The sequence below is a fragment of the Leptinotarsa decemlineata genome, unplaced genomic scaffold (assembly GCF_025532065.1).
Source record: "Leptinotarsa decemlineata unplaced genomic scaffold, Ldec_3_MD MMD2_tig00026282_RagTag_RagTag, whole genome shotgun sequence".
In the NCBI taxonomy this organism is placed as follows: Eukaryota; Metazoa; Arthropoda; class Insecta; order Coleoptera; family Chrysomelidae; genus Leptinotarsa; species Leptinotarsa decemlineata.
This window is the reverse complement of record NW_027412668.1, coordinates 5,882,097-5,904,372: the sequence shown is the minus strand read 5'-3', so window position 1 is coordinate 5,904,372 and position 22,276 is coordinate 5,882,097. Positions and strand designations below refer to the sequence as shown.

Here is a 22,276-nt window from a genome sequence, read left to right as displayed (position 1 = left end):
CTAAGTATGAAGGTGGTAATACAAAACTCTTAGTTATTTCATATCCTGCAACCCCTAATTAGTACTGCACTGCATTGAAAAATGAACTACCTATATCAAGGTTATTGCTACAGCCATTTGAACAATGAAACAACATTGAATAGAACGCTACAAAACTTTTAATATGGTGCTTGAACGTATACAAGAAGTTGCAGCCATATACCGTTATAGGCCTGTACACCAAAATAATACTTACATCTAACAAGTAACACAAAAAAATAAAAAACTTATTGTGATGGTCAATGAAATTCGCTTGTTCAGCGGTATATCACAAATCGAGTTAGAAATTTATTAAAAAAAAACAGTTCAGATCTAATGAGTATTTTGAACAGAAGAAAGTGAACAGTCAACGTGGCGGAATGCTATACGAATCGAAACTAAGTACAAATACTGGAAAAACAAAATACACGTACAGGGTGCCAAAAAAAAGTATCGGACATACACAGAAATCCAACTAAAGTGTTATACAGGACCCAGGGAGTGGTGGTAGAGTCCACGGTACTGGCTTCTGATACTTCAATATGAAATATCTTTGTGCAGAAAACTAACCCACTCAACACCCTGTACAGTGAAATACAAGATCCAGTCTTGACAGCAATTAAATAGATCGCAAAATAATACTAAATTCAAAAATATATAAATGCCAATTTTAGTCTTTTCGTATTCCAGTCTTCGCTCATCACTTGGCACTTTCGCTTTGGAAGAACTTTTTAAAGAACTATCAGGAACAATTTGGATCACAACAGCAAAGATAGAAAGAATACAAAAATCCCTCAAAGCGGTAAAACAGTTGACCGAAGGAGTGAAATGTACAGCAACTCTACCTTCTTTGATCTAGAAACACTCCCTCTAAAACACCCTGTACAAAGCGGTACAACCAAAAAAGCACCTACCTAAACGAGAGAGTTCCTTGTAAATAATAAATAAGGTAAAAAACTGAATACTACAACATTACAATTACATCCAAACATATAAAATATGAACAATTACACTTCGACACTCACAGGAGGCGCACCTTCAGACGCCTCGTCAATTTTTTTCACTTTGATATCTTCTACGTTGCTTTCGGACTGGCTTGATTCGCCATTTTGTTTCTTTTCTTCTGTTTCCTCCGAGGACTCGCCGTTCTTTGCAATCTCCTTCTCGATACCATTGGCAAGCTCGCTTTTATTTTCTTTTTCAGCAGTCTTCTCCCCATTTTCCTTCACTTCATCTTTCTTATCTACCCCATTTGCTGCAACTTCATCTTTTTTCGATTCCTCTACTTTGGCCTCTTCCTTTGTTTCCTGTTCTACTTTTTTCTCTTCTTTCGCTTCATTTGATTTTTCTTCAGATTTTACCTCCGATTTTTCCTCAGTCTTTTTTTCTGATTTATCTTCAGCTTTTCTCTCCTCCGGTTTGGACTCAGTCTGTTCATCTGATTTCACTTCTGTTGTAGTTGGCTCTGGTTGCCTATTAGTTTTCTCTTCTAGTTTTTCTTCAGTCTTCTCTGGTTTCTCTTCTGTTTTTGTCTCTACTTTCGTGTCTTCTATCCTAGTGTCCTCTTCTTTTTTGCTCTCATCCATTTTTTCTTCTTTTTTACTTTCTTCTGTTTCCACTTCACCCTCTGATTTTTTTTCTAATACTTTATCACAGACCAATTTCTCTTTCTTACTTTCATCCTCAATCACTTCGGTTGAACTACTCGTCTCCATTTCGGTTACTTCTGTTTTCTTTTCTACCTTATCATCTTCTTGTGGTGGGGAGTCTTCTTCCATTTTTTCTACTTCTACTTTATTCTCATCTTTCTTAGCGTTGGCTTCCTCAGTACATTCATTGTTTTCATTTTTGTTATCAGTCTTTGCAGTTTCAGAACAGTCATCGCAATCCATCGGAGATTCTTCAGTACTTTGGGCTATCTTCGATTCTTCAGTCTTTTCAGGAATTGGTTCAATCACTTTGGCAGGTTCCTCCATTTTTTCTTCTAATTCTGCTGCTTTGGTACACGTTTCTGTTTCAGCAGGTTTCGGTTCTGTGGGATTTTCAGTCTCTGCAGATTTTTCGGATTCTAACACTTTCTCACATTCCATTTTTATGGGCTCTGCTGATTCAACATGTTTTTTAGTTTCTGTTTCGGTTTCAGCTACCGCCTCAGGTTTAGCGATCTTTTCGGGTCCAGCAACCTTATCAGATTCCACAACTTTTTCAGATTCCTTAACCTTTTTGGGTTCCTCGACCTTCGCAGGTTCAGTAGATTTCTCGGCTTCGGCAGCCTTCTCAGGTTCTGCAGCCTTTTCGGAATCGGCAGCTTTCTCAGGTTCTGCAGCCTCTTTGGGATCGGCAGCTTTCTCAGGTTCTACAGCCTTTTCAGAATCAGCAGCCTTTTCGGGTTCAACTGCATTCTCAGGTTCTGCAGCCTTTTCAGTTTCAGAAGCCTTCTCGGTTTCAGCAGCCTTTTCAGGTTCTGTAGCCGCCTCGGGTTCTACAGCCTTCTTAGGTTCAGCAGCCTTCTTTTCTTCAACAGACTTCTCTGGTTCAGTCCCCTTCTCAGGTTCGGCAGTCTTTTCTGACTCATTGGGTTCTTTAGCTTTTTCAGATTGTTCAGGAACCTTTTCTTCTACATCTTTTTTAGGCGCAACATTTTCTGGCTCGACAGCTGCTGGTTCAACTGGTTTTTCTTGTTCTGTTGGCTTCCCTTGTTCAGCAACCTCAGTTGCTTTTTCTGGAAAGAACAATTCAAAGTTATACTCAGAGAAATTCAAATATTTAGAAGAATCACCAAGAAAAATTCAAAACAATACTTTATAACTGTCATATGCTTTTGGATGAATCACCTTCAACTTTTGAGTCGCTTTCCAGTTCTGGGGTATCAATTTCCATGCTTTCATCCTCAACTTTTTCAACTGCAGGAACTGTTTCGGAAGGCGTTTCTTCCATTGCTGTGTCAGAGGGCGGTGTGCTTTCTGGAACACTTTCAGTTTTGGCAACTTTGGTTGGTGGTTCCTGAACGAATAATAAATCAATTTATATTTCAAAGCAAATTGCATGAATCAATGTTCATCAACTATTTTAAAATTTGCTGACAAAATAAACAAACCTCTGTTACGGTTTCATCTTCGCTTTTGCGCTTCAACTGCTTGAACACAATGTCTTTGAGAGTTGATACTGATGAAATTTCTTTGGCAATTTCTTGCGGGAGTGAATCTTTACCGTCTCTGGAAATGAAGACTGGGACTGAACCAGCTGATTTGGCAGATTTAACACCTGTAGAAAGCAGAGGTGAGTTATAGTGTGTTAAGAAGTAGGTAAGTTAGAGCATAGGTCATTTGTCTCGGTTTGTTTCTGATTTGAGACCTTATTCAGGTTTGATGCTAGTGAATAATAATAATAGTAAATAATTTCAAAAAAATATATATAATAGAACAACATATTATTATTACTTATATCACATGATGAAAATACACAATTTTTGCCGTTTTAGCAGAGAGATTGTAAAGACGGACATAACAGACGGTTATAACAGAAAAAAGAAAGATTTCACTTCATATCACTGAAAAACAAAATCACATTGCAGTTGGGTGTCAAAAGTGCAAGATACTCATTTTCCATAACTTTCAACTCCAAATAAATACTCCTGTGACTACCTCTTATCCTTATGTTTAAATGTCAGTCATTGCAAGCTTTTTATCACACTTATTTTCTCTTCACACCATCATAAAAATAAAGTGAGTTGTGCAACCATTTGATATACATGTTTTTGATACTTTATGGCAGATTACCATGACACAAATGTAACTTATGTGATATCGTTGCGTGGGAGTTTTCTAGGATCAGTTAAAAAAAATAATTAGGAAACAAGCGTACTTTATTTCATTTATTTCCAAAAGATATTACAGTTCAGAAAATAGATACAAATATGCTGAAAGAGATTTCCTTCAAGTCATGATAAATGCTTGTTACCAGTTAAAAAGCATTCAGATAACTTGTCATACTATTGATAGACAAAATCACTAGAAAAAAAAAATGTTATGGCTAATGGTGGACGAAGACTGTTTCTCTTATTTGTGATAATAATGACATGTACTAGCCAAGAAAGGCACAAATTAGACATGAGGCAAGGGAAAAAAGTAAGCAAGAAAAAATTTCCTATAAACAAACATATGGAAACAAATACACCTTCATCACACATGCTCATTGATAAATGAATATTTAAAATAAAATCACCTCAAATTTTCAGAACCTACGTAACGTTACTTGGACAGAACATTTTTTAAGATATTATAAGTTTTAAAAGCCTGGAAGTCATAAGTTTCATAAGATGAAAAGGGGAAGTGTTCTGTTAATGAATGTTGTCGTGATACAATAAATGCTGTTGTGAAATTTTATCAAATATGCTAAAGATGTTTCTCACTCGACCTGAAGTCTTATTTGCAAAAATATATTGCCATGACAGGGATCGATAGTGATTCTCCTGAGATTTCATGTCACATGACATTAAAATTAAATCCAAAATCATTTCTATAACCAAAGTACTTACTTAAAAATATACTCGCTCACATGACTTATATTTTTCATTCAAAAACCCCTGCGAATTCCTCAAAATGCCTAATCAGGAAAAAATACTGGAATATCTTTACACATATCAAATTGAAACATACTTCAATCTCACTTACCCTCAACGTTACTAGTGATGAAAACGATCTCTTCAACATTTACCGACATTTCTGATGCGACTTTACAGAAATTGACAGCCGGAGATTCATCATTGATAGTTTTGTCAAAATATGTAGTGATGTGGGATGTAAGGCTTCCTTTGGGTATACTGGAGAACAGAGACTTCTGAGCTGTCGCAGTTTGAGATTCCTCCGAAGAATATGTGGCAACCTTGCAAGTCTTAGCCCACGATTCGAAAGCATCAGGAACATCATCGTAGACGTCTGCTGGTTCTTTAGAATCAGGTTCCTGAATGAAAAAATAACATCGCCAGTGAGATTGAAACTATTTACGATTGTTTTATTCATTTATAGTTGAATCAACAAAGTCTTATCCTTGGTAGTCCTCAGAAACAGCTCCGAGGTTAATGATTTTTTAAATGCTTTTGTTTTTTATATTATTTGAAATCAGAAACCTTTCGAAACCAGAATCATTCAGATTGTTCAAATGATTTATTTATTTATTTATACACGGGCAAGCCCAATTCAGATATAAGTAGTACAGTGCTATGTAGTACTTGATGCAATACAGTGGATTAAAAGTAAATTATAAGAATAATACAATTTCAAAGTAAGGTAGCAAGTAGAATATTTAAGAAAAATTTAAATGTATAACAATATGAACTAATATAATTCTTACAGGCAAGTAACACTAGACACAATACAACAACACAAGCAGAGAGTATTAGATGGCTAGGTGAAGAATATGGTTTTTTAAGCGGGAAACTGATATATTAAAGATTTGAGTTCTAGGAAAGAAGCTGTTATATAAATAATTGAATCTGTGAATAGAAATGTAAAACGTTTGCACCTGTCTAGTTGAAAGATTGGGACTATAAAGATATTTTGGATAGAAGCTCAGGGCTGATACTCAGTCCGTTGATAACTTTGAATAGAAGTATTAAATCTCTATGATGTTTATATAAAAAATTCATTTTTTGTGATTTGTTTTCGAAAAGGTTCTTCGTCTAATTCAACATTCGTATGAGAGTAGTTGTTTCAGAAAGGCTTTTTCTTTCAGTTTGTATCTAATAACTATTATGCATAATCTACATATCTTTGTAAAGAGTTCATTTTGTACAAAGATGGAGAAGTAGAAAATCAAGAACCTTCATTTTCCAAATTCATTAGATATTTACTTACTTACGCGACTATAACACCAATGTTAAAGTTGTTTTTGGTGTATATAATAAAGGAGTAATTGAAGCATCTGAGAGAAATTATAAATATATAGGTTATACTTCAATCCATCATTTGTTTAAAGAATATACGTGTTTAATTACAACTAAAGAGAAATATTTAGGGACTGGCGAAAATAAAAAGGTAAATCAATTCATCAGTTTTCCTTGTAAAAAAATATCAAAAAATAATAGGTACTCATTGAAGCAAAGCAGCAGAAAGTTCTGAGGATTATTCAATTGTAAAATCACCTATAAATAAGAAATATTCTATGATATACTTGTTGTATTGATATGTTAATAATATTGATGACTTTTGCACTCAATGATAAATTGATGTATTTTTAAACCACTGAACATTTGCTATCTTACAATGAGTTTATTTGAGAATTATGTTAATAAAATATCTTGATTTTACAATTAATTACCTCTTCTTTATTCATGCATTCACTGGATGTTATACTACATCCACGTTTTATAATAAAAAATGGCTTCGTGAAATTTTTCAATACCTATCAGATTCAACTCATTCCTGATATAGAGTCGTAATTTTATGAACGATTTGTGTGCTTCATGTTGTAATGTTATCAAGATTGTTGGTGAAGATGCAAGTGTTTTATTCCTAAACATCGGATGTCTGCCATTTATAACGACAGTGTTCCATGTTAGTGAAATTGTAGCTTTAGAAACATACATATATTCATTAAAATAGTAAATCAACTGAAGTTAAACTTATATATTTACAATTTTCCTCAGACACTCAATTTCCATCATTAGTATATCCATCAAAAACCATCTCAACATTGAGCCACAGGTATTATGTAGATATCTGATGTACTGTTATAGTAAATAACATACAAAAAAAATTTTCAACAAAAAAAAACATGAAAAATTGCATTTTTCACAAACAATTAATGTTTATTGATCCCAAAAAACGTACAATGTTTGACGATAACAAAAAAAAAAACAATTATACATGAACACTCTCAACATTATCAACAAAAAATGAATATTAAAAAAACGGAAATGAAGAAAAGTCAGTTGTTTAATCAATTTTTAATTTAGTTAAGGAAGAAGTTGATATTTTTAGTAGTCATACTTGTTATTCCTTAAGAGTATAATGATTTTCTTCCAAATTCAGTTTTAATTTCTGCAGTTTTCAAGTTACTGGATTACCTAGTATCATGCTTTTATGAGTATCTCAATCAGCTACACAAGATATTGAGGAATATTTCTTCAAATGTTTTGTAGAGTAAATAGAACGGCACATCTTCATTTTAAATAAGCAGTCCAGGTCTAACAGATTTCTTGGTCGATATAATTTTGAGGTTGGTTCCAAGAAAGATAATTTGAAAATACACTAAAATGCCTTATTTTACAAAAGATTTTAAGGGTTTTAAAATAGATTTTTTTTGCAGTGGACTGAAATTGAAATAAGAATTTATGAATAAATCAGATAAGTATTTGAAAAATACAAAATTCCAACTGCTGGAGGTTTTTTTGACATTTTGGAGGGACTGGGACCCGGAGGAGAAAGATTACATTTTGTACAATGATCACTGGTACATTTGAAGATAGGGTGATGTATCAAGCATATCGCTTAAACAATATAAAACATTATTATGTCCCTCTTCAAAATGCTTCTGATTTTCAAATTGAAAAAATAATCAAAATAGCAGCTGTTTCTTAGGACTTAGAAGATCGCCCAATAAAAAAAGTTGTTGTGATAGAGATATTAGATTTCTCTCTTTGTTTTGTTAAAAAAAATGTGAGTCAACTGAGAAAAATTATACAATTGTAATTCCATTTTATCACCAGTGTCGGAACAAAAATGTATTTCACAATCTGGAGATAACAGCTTGATCTCATCAGTTTAAACTGCCTTTTTTATTTTTAACCACCTGCCCTTTATTTAAAAAAATGTCTGAATTCTCTGGCATAATTTTCAAACTCAAGAATCATCTGATGTGAATGTAAGTTTGCAATGTGAGGTCAGCAGCTACTAATGATATCTCATTTATTCAATCAAAAATTATGAGAAATCACAGACTCATAATATGTATAAAAATGAAATCATAGCGTTGATAATTTAATAGCTGATTATGAAGTATTTTCATAAACAAGTCAACTGCTCGAATTCAACTCAGAATTTTTGCTTGTTTTTCAGTAAAAGTTATGCTACAGTGAATTTGGTAAAGTTGATAGTTCCAATGGTGAAACTGGCAATTATATTTTAACCAGATTAACATATTTGGAATTTTGATGTTATAATCTGAGTTTTTGAAGGTTTTTACCCAAGATATGCATACTTAAATGAACCTGAAACGTTCACACACGCTCAGTATAAAATTCATCTTGTGGAATGTTTCCATATTCAGAAAAATGCTTTTCAACAGTTTCAAACTTTTTGATGTAACTCTTTTGAAGAAATAAAATTCAGTTATTTCCAATATAAATACATCGTCTACTAAAGATAGACTCTATTAAAAAAAAAAGAAAATGTTTCAACATGGATTCACAGAAGTTTTCACAGGATAAAAGAGAAAAGTCTAAATTATTACACAAATAAAATCCATTCCACAGTTATTCTCTGAACCGAAGTGAAACTGGGAAAAAAATCAATAACTTCAAAGCGATAAAACCAATTTTGTTGTAATTCAATAAGAATATTTGATATTTGCTTTTATTCACCCATCTCAAATATGTGGAGACTGGGAAATTTATGTTGTAATACTGATTTCTTTTGCAAAAAGCCTAATTTAAAAAAACAAGTAGCTAGATTGTTGTTCAATTGATATTTATTTATAATTAGTGGCAATGTTAAAATTTTATTTTATTATGTTATTTTAGTTTATACATTTTAGATATTTTGATATTTTTTGTAATTTCGTAACTGTATTGGGGTAACCCGTTTACAAATATAAACCCAAGATAAGATTACCATAAGATTACTTTATTTGCAAGATGAATCAATAAAAAAAAATCAATGTGGAAAATCGTTCAATCTCATAACTGGACATTTTACAGACGTTTCACTTCAATTCATCATACTTTTCATTAATTTTCATGAGCAAGCCCAACAGGAGTCTTATTTTTGATGTCTGTATGATGCTAATTCCATTGCACTTACGTCAAAATAAAATATTTCATTTTTTCTGACTTGTGATGTTATTTTCACATTACATTCTGGTGATGCACTGTTTGGTACCTTTGGTGTAGTATGACTGGAGTTTTATCCCAACACCGAACCGCTATTTTAACACCTCAACACGTGTTTCGATCACCAAAATATTTAATATATTTATTTTTGTTTTAATTGGATTGCAAAAGGTATGGTGTTTATTACGCATTTAAGTGTTAGGAATCACACGTTAAAAGGTAAGACCTCGTTAGCTCGCACAAGTTTCTCAACTTCTGAGAGTTGTCGTTCGAATGGGGGTGACAGCTGATTAATGGAAAAACAGATTTTAAACAGGGATACATCTCTATCTTCTCATCTCCCGTGTGATCAATTTCAAAAACGGAGAAAGATTTTCATTTTCTACTGAATGGATTCGAGAAGAGTGATTTTTTTATGATCAGTCTGCCAAATTTCTACAAAAAAAAATCACATGAGAGTTATATATAAATTTTATCAAGACTTTGAGACGGGGGAGGGAGGGATTTTCCATCATAGCCATCTTCTTCAACACCATCATTTTCTGTTCTCAAAATTGAAAGGGGTATATTTCAAGAAAAGAATTATTTTTGGGAAAGTTACTTCTTTGCATGAACTACACATCTACCTCTGTAAAGACTTTTTTCTTCTTTTTTTAGAAGAGAAGTAGAAAGCCAAAACTTTTTCCAAACATTTTCAGTTTGTTTTAATATTAATGATGTGATATAAAATATAAAACTCAAAAGTGAAATTTTCCTTTTCCTTTGTGTTAACTTGTAATATTATCATAATTACTAATTCATATGTTAGTGGCCTAATATTCAACTACTGATATGTCAGAGGGTGAACAAGATTTTGTTTGGAATAGAACCATTATCGCTGTTCACTTTGAAATGTTTCTAAATACCTGTTGATCACCTATTCTGTGGCCATTCGCTAAAACAGCCTGAGCTAAACTAGATTTCTCTGATTTACTAACCAAATATGTGAAACATGTTCCATGAAATGTGTTAATACGGTTCACTTAGTTTGACCAACATACTTTATGTCAGGAAAACATCTTTTAGGCTTTTTGGATACATGAAGCATTGAAATCACTAATAAACTTTTGCATTTCAAATGATAGTAGCTGTTAGGTGAGTTTTCTCGTAAACAGTTGCCATACTAATTACTATCAACTTTTGCTTGCATTCAGCATCTTTCTGTTAAATTTTACAATTATTTTCACAGCTATTACAAATTTACAATAACAAATTGGGAGTTATAAATCTGTATATGGGACAGGGCTGGAAGAAAATGTACTCAGTAGATAGTTTTAATAAGGAGGTATAATTTTTTTCATAATTAATTTTTCATTTTAGGGTTACAATCTTTGGATTCATATTTACACCTTTAGTAATTAGAGAAATAAAGTGATAGACCTGAAATTTGTCAAATACAAGCTGACCATAATATTTCGGAAGTAATTCAAATTTAAGTAAAGATATGACATCACAGATGCATGAGAAAAACATTTGACCAGATGTATCCATCAACAATGAAAATGAACAAAAAGGAAACATGCAGGTAGAGAGTGAACTAACCTATTGTTCCCTTTCAAAAAAGGTGGTTCATGGGTAAATCTGAATCCTCTTTGAAATTACAAACCAGGTTAACAATAGGTACTACCATGTCAATATATTGAACTGAATTTTCAGTTGAAAAATTGAATGATTTTTTTAATCAAATCAAAGTTAGCCCCAAAAAGTAAATGACGCACTATGTAGTAAAAAGTCTAGAGAATTTAGAAAGAAAAATAGGTAGATAACCTTATTATTGGAATATTGCCTGCAATTCATTTTTCTAAGAATAACAGTACTAGTTAGTTCCTTCTAGTTAAGTGCTCTGAGACATACATTGAATTTCAATTAGTTGACATGATTCATCATTGAGGAATACTCAAATTTAGCATAAAACCAAATGATCCCCTTTGAAAAAAATAATTAAAAAGGCATGGCAAATATATCACGTCTCAATTAATCAATGAAATTTTCGTTTTGAAGAATAGTTTCCCAAAAATAGCAAGCAAACCTTCATTCCTTGCACCACAACTGGAAAAACAAAAATACGTGAGAGAAAATCTCTTGCATATTGCAAATTGTTGCAAGACATTTTGAATCGACTGTACAGATGTGAATGCACTATGTGTGGAACAAGGGCTGAATTTTTACCTGGCTCAAGGCCGACCACATATCCTTTAGGCTCAAAACTCGTGCAAATTGAAAAATACGAGCTATTCACAAGCGAAATAGTATGGAAAGCTAAAAAATGTCTTTTTGCAGAAATTTCCCAGCTAGCCATTTTATTCATTGAAAAATTGAATAACGATAACGCCTATCCCAAATCATCAAATAAAACCTAGAAATATTTCTACAACCTATTATAAAATCGAGCAACTTCTGCGATGTTTATGATAAAAAACGAAAAATTCTTACCCTGTGGACAAAGATAGCTGTGCCGGTAATATCCAGCAAAACCACTCTGCAATTCTCCAAATTCAGAGCAGCAGACGCATTTTCTGTACTCATTTTGTGTTCTTGGTGATACGTAAATGACTAGCACTATTTATTTCAATTTGTTTGCGACCTTTTGCAAATAATTGCAGTGTTTGAAACGTGAATCAAAGAAATAACGTCTACAAGCTTCTGCTTGCAGGTGGTATACGACGATATGGTGAACTTCGGAGAACGGAGACTGCGTAGAAGAAAAAACCGCCAATCGAAACTACGCGAAAAATAACGAATCTCTGTCGTGGCCAACTTGGGGTAGTTTAAAACGGAAAGTCACTGGGCGTTTTTAACGAATTCAAATCAGCTCACACAGTCTTTATTTTGTCGCACAAAACACAAAATGTACGAAAAAGCTAGAATATATATCACATTGAAATTTAAAAATAGTCAATGTTTGTTTGAAGTGGTGCATTTTTTTTCGTATTTTATCCTATTAAGTGGGATGGCTAATATTGTTCAACGAGCAAGAAATGTCACTGTAAATCATTCGAGCGAGTGATAATCATTTCTCGCGAGTAAAATACTTGACTTTTTCTGTGACAAATGGTTTGAAGATTGTAACGGTAAAAAAATATCTCCTCAGTAGCATTTGAATCCAGTAATAGGGGAGCCCAAGCGGGGATTTTGGGATTTACTAAAGCGCGGCAGATTAATATACAGGGGGATACCTTATACCCGGTTAAGTACCTCCACCAAATATGAGCCCCATATATAAGGCCGCCTGTGAGGGATAAAGGATCAGATTAGTAAAAAAAATTGATCATCGGAAATTCTCGAGCGCCTCAGATTAAGGTAGGGTGACTTAATTACCTGCTAAAAAGTGTATATTCCAGTAATCTGACAATTTGAGAGTGACGTGAAGAAAGGGGAGGGCAGCAAAGTTGTAAAAAAATAACGTCAACTCGACATTCTCGAGCGTAGCTAACTTTTTTATATTTTGAAGGAAATGATTCAAGAATAAGGAAAAATATATAATCTGACGATTTCCGCAAGCCAAAATGACAAAAATTCGTCGATAAAGTTTAATGCGTGCAGCTGTATGATATATATTTCCCTCTCCGAGTCTCTATTCCTCTATTCTCTATTCACTTTTTCTCTATCTATTACTCTCTCACTCCGTCCCCACTCTGAATTCTGTTGCCATGACGCCATCACAGCTGATCACATAGACTCGTTCATGATGAAGATGATGATTAATTAATCAATCAATTAATGAATGTAGCCGCTACTGCGTGGTAGCAAATCATAATGGAGAAAAGATAAATTAAACTTTCTATGTTTTTTACCACTTTTATTTGTAACTAACGTTACTGCAGGACATTTTCAAACTTATATATTGTAAGTTTGAAAATGTCCTTATAGGACGAAACTGCAGTAACGTTAGTTACAAATAAAAGTGGTAAAAAACATATAAAGTTTCATTTCTCTTTTCTTCAATAATTAATCAATTGATTATAAAAAAATACATTTTTATGAGCATTTTTTTAAAATTATTTTCTTATAAATATATACAAGTATTCTACTTGAAAAACATACACTCATTTGCATGCTATTTCCTGAGCTTTCAAATTAAGATCAATGAGTTGAAAAAAGATTTAAAAATATTGTTTTTATAAGATTAAGCGAATCCCTCTAGATAATCGTCAGATTATGAGACGGCACGTCTAAAACACAAAGATGAACCGTATATATCTTAATCTGACGCGCTTGAGTATTTCAAAATGGCGAATTTCTTTTGCACATTATAATAATGACCGCGAGTTTGCGTCAGATCGAAATCGTCAGATTATTGAATGAGAGTTTTTTTCTTGCACTTAACACCCCCTTAGAAAATCTGATGCGCTCGATTAAATTCTTTTTCTTTTCACTTTTAACCCTTACGTACAACCAGCCACATCATGCAAACGATCAGATTAACATACCAACATAATTAAAAATACGTAGGACATTGATGCTATCAATATCTGACGCGCTCGAGTATGTCCATGCAACAGTATTTTTTTTCATATTTAATCATCTATAGCCGCTTCCCCCACCGATGAAAAGGTATATATTATAAAACATTTTTTTTCTTCTGATCATCTAAGCTTTGCAACCTAATATGTCTCAATGACGCTCGAGTAAATCCCCATTTTGCATCGTGGGCTCCCCTGCTATAGCATTTGTAAAACTATTTGAGCTTCAAGCTATTCTAATTTTGTTATTGAAAGATGAATCTTTCGAAAAATATTAATTTTTCCGGTACATTACAAATTTTTGTTGCTGTACACACGTTTTCGATTCTCGAGTCGACGTTCTTTCCTTTTTTTGCATTGGAAACTAGATATTTTGAAAATAACTGTCAGTTTATAATGATTAAGTTTGACGTTTGATAATATATTTTGAATTGGGTGAAGTTTCTAGGCTTACTTGCGGTTAAAAATAATTGAAACACGACTGTAATGAATTTGCACCTCTGTTATTTGTCTCGAGGTAGTTATATGAATCTAGTCAACTATGATTATTTCGAAGATGTGAATTATAGATCATTTTGTCTACTTGCACAACAAGAAATGGTAACATGATTAACGCTTTTTTCAATAGCGATAGAAAAAAATATTTTTTAGAACAGTGCTCTACATAAGGTGGTCCAAGAAGTACTCAATTCTTCAGGTAAGTTCCTGAATTATCATATTTCATTTCTGTATTATTGAAGCTATGCTTCAATAATTTGTGTATAAATATTTCTGCATACGCCTACATATGTTTTTTCGCAAATATGTGAGTTTTTAATTGTCCAGCAGGTCTATCACATTCAAATGAAAAATGTGCTCTTGTTGATTTCCAGTAGCAGTGACCTTTTCCGAGAAAATAAATTGCCTGGCACTTCCATATATCTCATAAAAATTCTGGAAATATGAGTAGTCATAAGAATATTGGCCAAAAATGACATTCAAAATGTATTTAGAAGAGTCTATTTACCTTTTTTACAGTTGTTTTTATAAAGTTTCTGTTTCAAACACCGCTTTTATCAATCATCTGGGTTTCGTGAATGAATTTTTTTGCTTTCACCAGATTAATAACGAAAATGATGATGGTTACAAAAAGATCATTTCGTATAAGCCCTCAAAGTTTGGTTGAAATGGATAAACATCAAGATAAGTAGGTATAGAAGAATTTCCAAAGGGCCAAGATAAATAAATTTAGGATTAAATGGCTTTGAGTTTTACACTCATCGAGAAAATGCTGAGATGGAATAGCTTGTGCTCCTTTTTCATGTGTCTTCAGACTAGCAATCTGAATGATGAGTATGTCCGAATCCAGACTGTCAAAAGGCAAAACTAATAAAGCAAAAAAGTTCGTTATAAATATTTGAATGAAAATTTCAATGCAAAAATTACTATAGATTAAGACACGTAAAATATATATATGTCACTATTTTTAGTTCCTAAGTAGAACAAAAAACATTATTTTCCTTCAAATCAGTGACTCATCAAATATTTGGAGACTCAATAGTAGGAGTTTTTGGGAAAACCTTGATAGCATTGAAGAATAAAAGAAAGCAAATAAGGAATTGGCTAGGTTAAAATAAAACTGACTATGTCATTGAAGGGATTTCAGAGTTCATTAAATAAATAATATTTTTCTTTTTCTAATTTATATTATGGAGATTTTTTTTATTTTGGAAATATATCCTAGAAAATCTCTTTCATGTCCATTTTGGGAGCGATGCACCAATATCTGAAAATATATTCTCAAAAAGTGAAGAACCATTGTAGTTCTAGAAAAATACTCACCTTTTTTAAAAAGTTTTATAAAAAACATTTTTTACATTCACTATATACTTAATATTCACCATTATTAAAGTGAATCATCACTGTATAGATATAGAGTAAGTACATTTACATACAGCTTGTCAAATCTAGAAAGACCTGAGCATTTTCCAATATGACGAAAGAGAATGGAAACTAGCACTCGTCAAGAAGTACAATCCCACAATAAAAAAAACCATATAAATCAAATGCTCTGAATTTTGATTATTTTCATTTTCTAGTTATATTACTTGTAAAATAGCGTCTGAATAACAAAAGTTGTTATTATCAAAGTGTCATCAATGGAGACACATTATATTCGATTACGTAACAAATTTAGAATTTCCAGAGAAAGTCATTTTGTCTGATTACGGCTAACTGGGTCAAAATAATATCTTCTAATTTACATATTTCTGATTTCGTGTTAGAGGTAGATAGGAATTGAAAGATTGGTTATGAAATTTTGAACCAGTGAATCATGAGCGACTACTCAAGAAACTTGAATCTATTGGTTTCTGAGTAGGGGGTTTATTAACTGATGTAAAATACAACACGTGCAAATAGGCAAATTTCATCATTTTTAAATGTGGTGTCCTTAAGGTATCTCATTTATTAAATGGAAGGTAAATATCTTGCTTGTTTTCAATAATGATTCTCCAAATCGGAAAGAAATGAAACAAAATAGCAAAAGTACGCTTATTTCAATTAAACTGAATGAGTATCCACCGAGATATTACAGTTTAAAGTAGACTCAAAATGTAGATAACTTTTGAAACAACCTAATATTATCGAAATTCTCTACAAAACTTCATAATTATTGTTTTTCTGTTATTCATAGTCTTACTGTTGCTAATTTTTGATTCATGGGACGGGTGGAAGACCTTTTCTCCTTCAAGTATAAAAGTTGCTTTTGCACAATAAACTTAATTTTTTTTCTTTGGGTTTCAGCGGCATCGACCACATTGGTAATTAGCCTCGTGTTCTGGGTAGACAATGTTGTTAATTCTCCGAGCCACACAGGGAACATCATGGCTATTCGCAGTCCGTCAGTCATGTAACGTTGGAAAATCATCCTGACTTCAACTAGGTAAGTTCTCTCGAGAAAAATATCTGGTCAAAGTAGTTATATTATTATAAGTGCAAACAGATGCCAACTCTCAAGAAAAACCCTTTCAATATATCCTGAAATCTATATTACAACTTCCTATAACAAAAGACAAATAAATAATTACAACATTCCAAAACCACAACGAGCACTTTTAAAAACCTTATAATAAAATACGTTAGTTCTATTCAGTATCAGCACCGTTATTGCTTTGTGCAATATAAACTTGTTGGGTCCCAGTTGTCGCCGGTTGAGCAACCTGCAAAACGAAACAAAACAAAAATGGGTTTTACTAAAAGTTATCGTTACCCTTACTTGAATCAGTTGTGGCTGCGCCCCAGTGCCAATGGGGGCTGTTTGAATGATAACGGGTTGGGAAGAATTGCCTTGCAACTGCATTTTTATCATCTGAAGTTGCTGAGGTGTCAGTTGGATCTATAAATATAATCAGAAATTTAACCTCATATGTTACTTTTTAAACTGGAAAAACTAAAATTGTACTATATTGGAAAATGTAATTCATTTATAAATCATCATGAACCTGTTAATCACAATTTTTTAAACTTTATTTTTTTACAACAGAACCGTGTCAAATGTACCATAACCATGTCAAATGTACCATAACCATAAAAACATCCAACCATATATTTTTAAGTTACATCAAGTTCCAACAACCTCGATTGGTTGATTTTTTGGGTAATACCTTTGGGATCTTTGGAGATACGTTGTAATTTTAATGATATCTTGATATTCTTTACATGTAGAATTAAGTCAAACTGACAAACCTTGACAGATAACTTATCATTCATCTCTTACTATTTATTATTTATTCTCAATAAAAGTCGAGTTATCATTATTATTACCGTTTAAGTATTCAAAGACTCTCTTTTGTACAAACATTTTTGGATGATGTTCAGAATTAAAGACTGGAACTAATCTGGGTCTCAAATTATGAACACTCGTTGAAGGAACACCAAAATATACTTGACTATTATGTTGATGGCAAATTCAGGACATGAAAAGTTGCTGATTTTCTCATTAAATTGGGCATTTCTTATTAGCCCAATTTTTGAGGTAGACTTGTCAAAGAAATATTTCATTGTTTGAGAAATCTTTTGGAGATCAAAGATCTAGATAGTGAAGTGGTGGAAGAATATACCCAGTATACAAATCTGCATGAAACTCTGTTTTCAGTTCAATAATGGTTTCTAAAGACCCCAAGAATGTGTGGCAATGGGAAATTTATAGTTTCTCCTAGTTCTCTTCATAGACAGATATGGAATCGATCGAAGAGAGGATTCAAGTTACGTCCATGGACTTGAATCGGATATATCTGGCAAAAAGACGATTGAAATCAAACAGTAAGAAACAGAGTGAGAATAGCAATACTTGCAGATATATTTCTAACAGGTCTCATCACTGTGTAGAAGAAAAAACGGCGGCACAAAACTTTTCAAAAAGAATGAAATTGAAAATTTACTGGTACTGTTGGATTAAATTTATGAAAAACTAAACATCAAAATAGTCAGAATCTTCTTATGGGGAGATATCCATGCGTTTACTTTTACTCAGGTTTATTCTTCAAGGACAGTTGGTTCAACCTAGTTGAATAAATAAGCTCTGGTTTCAGTTTCTTGCAGTAAAAGCTGCATAAAAAGACAGAAATTGATTTCTCATTCGGTGATCAATATTGAAGCTTGGCTCTGCAATAAATCACCATGGGAATTCTCGCTTATCTTGGATGAAAAAGGTTTAACTTTTCGATCGATCCCATAGATGGCGTGTGACTTATGAAATGAGTTATGAGGATTGCTGAAGAAAGAATGTTGGTTGAACTGACAAGCTATTAAAATTCTGGTTTGGTAGACCACAAGAGTCTAGTGAAACGATGGTCATAGATTTTCTGAGATCAATACGGAACAGTAGACTCCTGAATACTTTTTGACGATCTGGAAAGAACAAAGTTCGACTGACACATGAGAATTTTCAAAAAAAGGCAAGACCTACGAAGACATGAATATTCTAGAGTTTTATCCGGACACCAAACCGTTATTTTTAATACCTCGACACGTGTTTCGATCACCAAGTGACCATCTTCAAGAGGAAGGTTAAACAGTTTAATCTTCCGCTTGAAGATGATCACTTGGTGATCGAAAAATAGTTTTAATATGAGTCCATATTTTCAACAGAAATGTTATTTCAATAAATATTTTCGTTGTATCTTATGATTGTAATCAAAATCATAACTTACTGGTATTTGCTGCACTTCTCCATTAGGGGTGACAATCTGTTGAATGATTTGAACATTTCCTTGTTGACTCTGAGGAATGGTTTGACTCTGTTGGATGATCACGGGAGTTTGGGTCGTTGTGGCCGTAGGTGAAGAATCTCCTGTATTCTAAAAGAAACGATAATAATAATGCACTTTTATAGAGAAATGCTCCACACCTAACAAATAGCACAGTCTGTTTGAGAGTTGACTAAATAAATTACAGGATTCGATCAAAAAGCCTGCTCAGATATAAAAAAATTACATGATTGAAGAAGATACAATTAATTAAAAATAACTCAAAAGTTAAGTTTAAAAAATATTTCTCAATCAATACGAATAATAAAAGTAAAAATCATCTGTTGTTTATGTATTTGCCTGTTTGTCTGTGCATTTGTGCACATTAAACTGAAAAGGCATCAACCGATTTGGGTACAGTTCTCACTAATCTATTATGGTAAGATTAATCTAATATCATGAATAAAAAAAGGTATGTTTAGTCAATGAATCAAAAACATCTGTTGATAAAAAAATTATCATAAAAATACAGTCAAGTTGATTTTGCTACAACTTTAGTTAGCCATTTTTATAGTTTGTAAAACGATTTTGTTATAAATCAAAGACAGGTAAATACACGAGAATTTTTTGCTGTTAGAAATTCTAGTCGAACCCAAAACTAAAAGTCCACGTGAACCAATTGATAATGAATAATGAAAATAAATAATAATTATGTTTTACTTATTTATTTAAATGTTTATAGCTTTATATTTTACATATTATTTGTTTAGGAATTTTGTAGAGCTACTGGATATTTTCTCCTTTACTCGAATCAATATTATTTTGATAAATACTATTTGCATTTCTAATATTAAATTCTACAGTTAATTGTTTTTTCAAATTATACATTCAGTTTTTTGAAGTCAATTGGTTAGTCTAAATGAAAAGTTAGCTTTGTCACTAAATCTGACTGTAATTGCTTTATGCATCAAGCAATACTTAAATGTATTTGTTTTATGTGAAATGACACCACAAAATCCTCTTGAAACATATTTTATGGCCATTTTTTAACTCTGTTTTTCACAATTTTGAACACATAGAAGAGCAAGAATATTACAATGATCTAAGCTAGATTTTGTTACACCATTTGTAAATTTCACAGATTTACATAACAATACTATTAATCTATTCTTAGTGACATTGAATTTTTCAAGCTGAGGGTTGTATTTATTGTATTTCAGTATCGATTTTTTAAAAGTTTTATCAATGAAAATTCTTTGTATCTGCCGAAAATTAAAAAGACCCCTGTTTTGTTAAATTCAAAATTATACTCTTCAGACCACTTGGTATTTGAGATACAGCTGATATCCATTGCCTAGAATGAAGGGTTTTGTTGAGTTTTTAACATATAAATGAAAAAGGACTGGTCCAAGAATTGAGCCTTGGAGTACTCTTTGCTCGAAGTAAACTGTATTGGATGTGCATTGATTTAGTTCTTTCTTATGCATGTATCTCGCAATCAATTTGTTATATGAGTTAATAAGTTCTTGATAAACACACCTTGCACCATAATTTTCCACCTCATTTTGAAATTAGCTTAATGTTCAACACAAAATACAATGAAATTTACTAATCACCTGCTCAATAGCACTGACTTGTACTGTTTGAAGTTGTTGTGGCTGAACAATTTGTATGGTTCCTTGAGGCTGTGTTACGGTTGTTGTAGAACCTGAGGTTGTGGAGGTATTATTTTGTTGCAAATTAGCATGGTGTTGCTGAGCTAATTGGAAATAGTAGTGGACCTGAAATAACATGAAACTGAAGAAACTAAATTAAAGGCATTGACCACAAACATACCTGATCTGGATTCGTTCCACTACGCGCTGTTGTCCCATCCTCTCTAATCTTGGTTGGTTTTATATCGTCCCTTGGCACAATGTCGATTAAGAAATCAAACTGATCATACTTTGTAATGGCCATTGCTATATCATTTCGCTACAATAAAAAAGTTTCACCTTCATCATCTGATCATACTTTATACAAGTCACTGCTTTGTCATTACACTGTAATAAAAAAGGTCCACCTTCATTTTTTATGAAGATAAAATAGAAAGCCAAAACCTCTCTTTCCGATTTTGTTTATTGTTCTTCCACATTCTATAATAAAAATCGAAGAAAATCACTAACTTCCCAATAAAATTGCTGAATGTTTTCACATTTTATGTTTTATCAAGAATATTCCAATTACTTTGACAATTCCAACATATCGTACCTGTAAAGTTCTTCTCTTGTTGTCTTCGGTATGAATCCAAGCTCTCAATGTGAGTTCATGTATAAAAATTTCTGCAGCCTTTGCGAACAGCAAAGGAGCCTCAGCGCTAATCATTTTGACGTCTTCATCAAGTTTCATAATCTTTTTTATTCGAGCCAAAGGTAGTACTTGTTGTTTCAGATCCATCTAAAAATAAATCATTTAAACAACATCAGTAGAGTGTAAAAGTATTTATTGAAAAAGTACATTACGAATGGATCTGATTTCGTCCATAACTTTTGGCCAAAAGTGTTGCAAAGCTTGTTGGGCTTCGCTTTGAGTCTGAGATTGGTCGTCCACACATTGTAGTTCTGATTTGTCTTCGTTTGAATCTCTAGAAAAAAACAGTAACAGAACTAGATATTTATTTACGTTTTAAACTTACGTATTAACAAAAAACAAAGAAGTCGACATTCTTCACTTAATTCAGATTGAAAAATTGAGCGCCTTCAATAACCAATCAGATATAACTCGTATTATTATGATTGAAAACAAACAACCAACCATAACTATCCGATAGCCGTCACTTGCCACTTGTCAATCATTTCTTCATCGTGTGTTATTGTCAGTGTTCCGGAATAAAGAAGGTACTATTCATAAGAAAGTACTTCAAAAGCTTTAAATTTTCCTTTCAAAAAGTTTAAAATCCTCACATTAAATACATCAGTGAGTGAAGTTGAACCCTATTTAATTATAAATGATAACTTATTGATGATATATCAAAACTCTGTAGAGTAACAGAAAAAAGTAGATAAGTGTACTGAAGCATTATCATTTTTTTTTGATAATTTTACAATCTGATTGATACTCAAATTTGCGTCCTGCATTTTTGTAAAAAAAACCAATCAATAAAACAGTTTGTAATTATTACTAGGTACAGTAAAAATGATTTCGAAAATATGACCTTAAATTTAACCTCAGAAGTTCAATTACTCATATCGTGAATATGTATTACTAGTTATCAATTTCTTTTGTAATTTTAAAATGTTCTCTAGTAATAACAATGAACTGCCATAGTTCCTTAAAATTATTCAATAACTATCTATTTTATTTGTAAAGTAATATTACATTGATAACTTATCTCTCAACCAGCTCGTTTTTTTTAAATTTTTTTGGGAATATCTACGATGTTATGGCAACTTCTCTGATTGCTCACAATTGTGATTCTAATTCGACAAATACCTAACCTT

The 22,276-nt window shown here is 32.3% G+C and overlaps 2 protein-coding genes and 1 long non-coding RNA gene across 3 annotated transcripts; 1 reads left to right on the top strand and 2 right to left on the bottom strand.

The window, feature by feature from the left end:
• Positions 1-140: 140 nt before the first annotated feature.
• Positions 141-11,790, bottom strand: LOC111506155 (uncharacterized). Its single transcript, XM_023161154.2, has 5 exons — positions 11,540-11,790; positions 4,692-4,980; positions 3,116-3,282; positions 2,853-3,021; positions 141-2,740 (listed from the first exon to the last, which is right to left on the bottom strand). The coding sequence occupies exons 1-5, from the start codon at positions 11,630-11,632 to the stop codon at positions 1,026-1,028; spliced, it is 2,433 nt and encodes an 810-aa protein (XP_023016922.2). The 5' UTR covers positions 11,633-11,790; the 3' UTR covers positions 141-1,025.
• Positions 5,817-7,387, top strand: LOC141484636 (uncharacterized). Its single transcript, XR_012466716.1, has 2 exons — positions 5,817-6,053; positions 7,327-7,387. It is a non-coding gene; the product is annotated as an uncharacterized lncRNA (long non-coding RNA).
• Positions 11,791-16,581: 4,791 nt separating the features above from the next.
• Nf-YC (Nuclear factor Y-box C) lies at positions 16,582-21,630 on the bottom strand. Its single transcript, XM_023161165.2, has 8 exons — positions 21,472-21,630; positions 21,294-21,420; positions 21,048-21,233; positions 20,634-20,771; positions 20,414-20,578; positions 18,762-18,908; positions 16,826-16,945; positions 16,582-16,769 (listed from the first exon to the last, which is right to left on the bottom strand). The coding sequence occupies exons 1-8, from the start codon at positions 21,498-21,500 to the stop codon at positions 16,695-16,697; spliced, it is 987 nt and encodes a 328-aa protein (XP_023016933.1). The 5' UTR covers positions 21,501-21,630; the 3' UTR covers positions 16,582-16,694.
• Positions 21,631-22,276: the final 646 nt, after the last annotated feature.

Coding starts and splice junctions, on each gene's coding strand:
- LOC111506155 (XM_023161154.2), bottom strand. CDS start 11,632: ATGAGTACAGAAAATGCGTCTGCTGCTCTGAATTTGGAGAATTGCAGA. Junction 3,022..3,115: donor AAGATGAAACCGTAACAGAG/GTTTGTTTATTT, acceptor TTATTCGTTCAG/GAACCACCAACCAAAGTTGC. Junction 2,741..2,852: donor AAGCGACTCAAAAGTTGAAG/GTGATTCATCCA, acceptor TGTTCTTTCCAG/AAAAAGCAACTGAGGTTGCT.
- Nf-YC (XM_023161165.2), bottom strand. CDS start 21,500: ATGTCGACTTCTTTGTTTTTTGTTAATAC. Junction 21,421..21,471: donor TCTTTGTTTTTTGTTAATAC/GTAAGTTTAAAA, acceptor GTTTTTTTCTAG/AGATTCAAACGAAGACAAAT. Junction 20,772..21,047: donor ACAAGAGAAGAACTTTACAG/GTACGATATGTT, acceptor TTTTTATTGTAG/CGAAATGATATAGCAATGGC.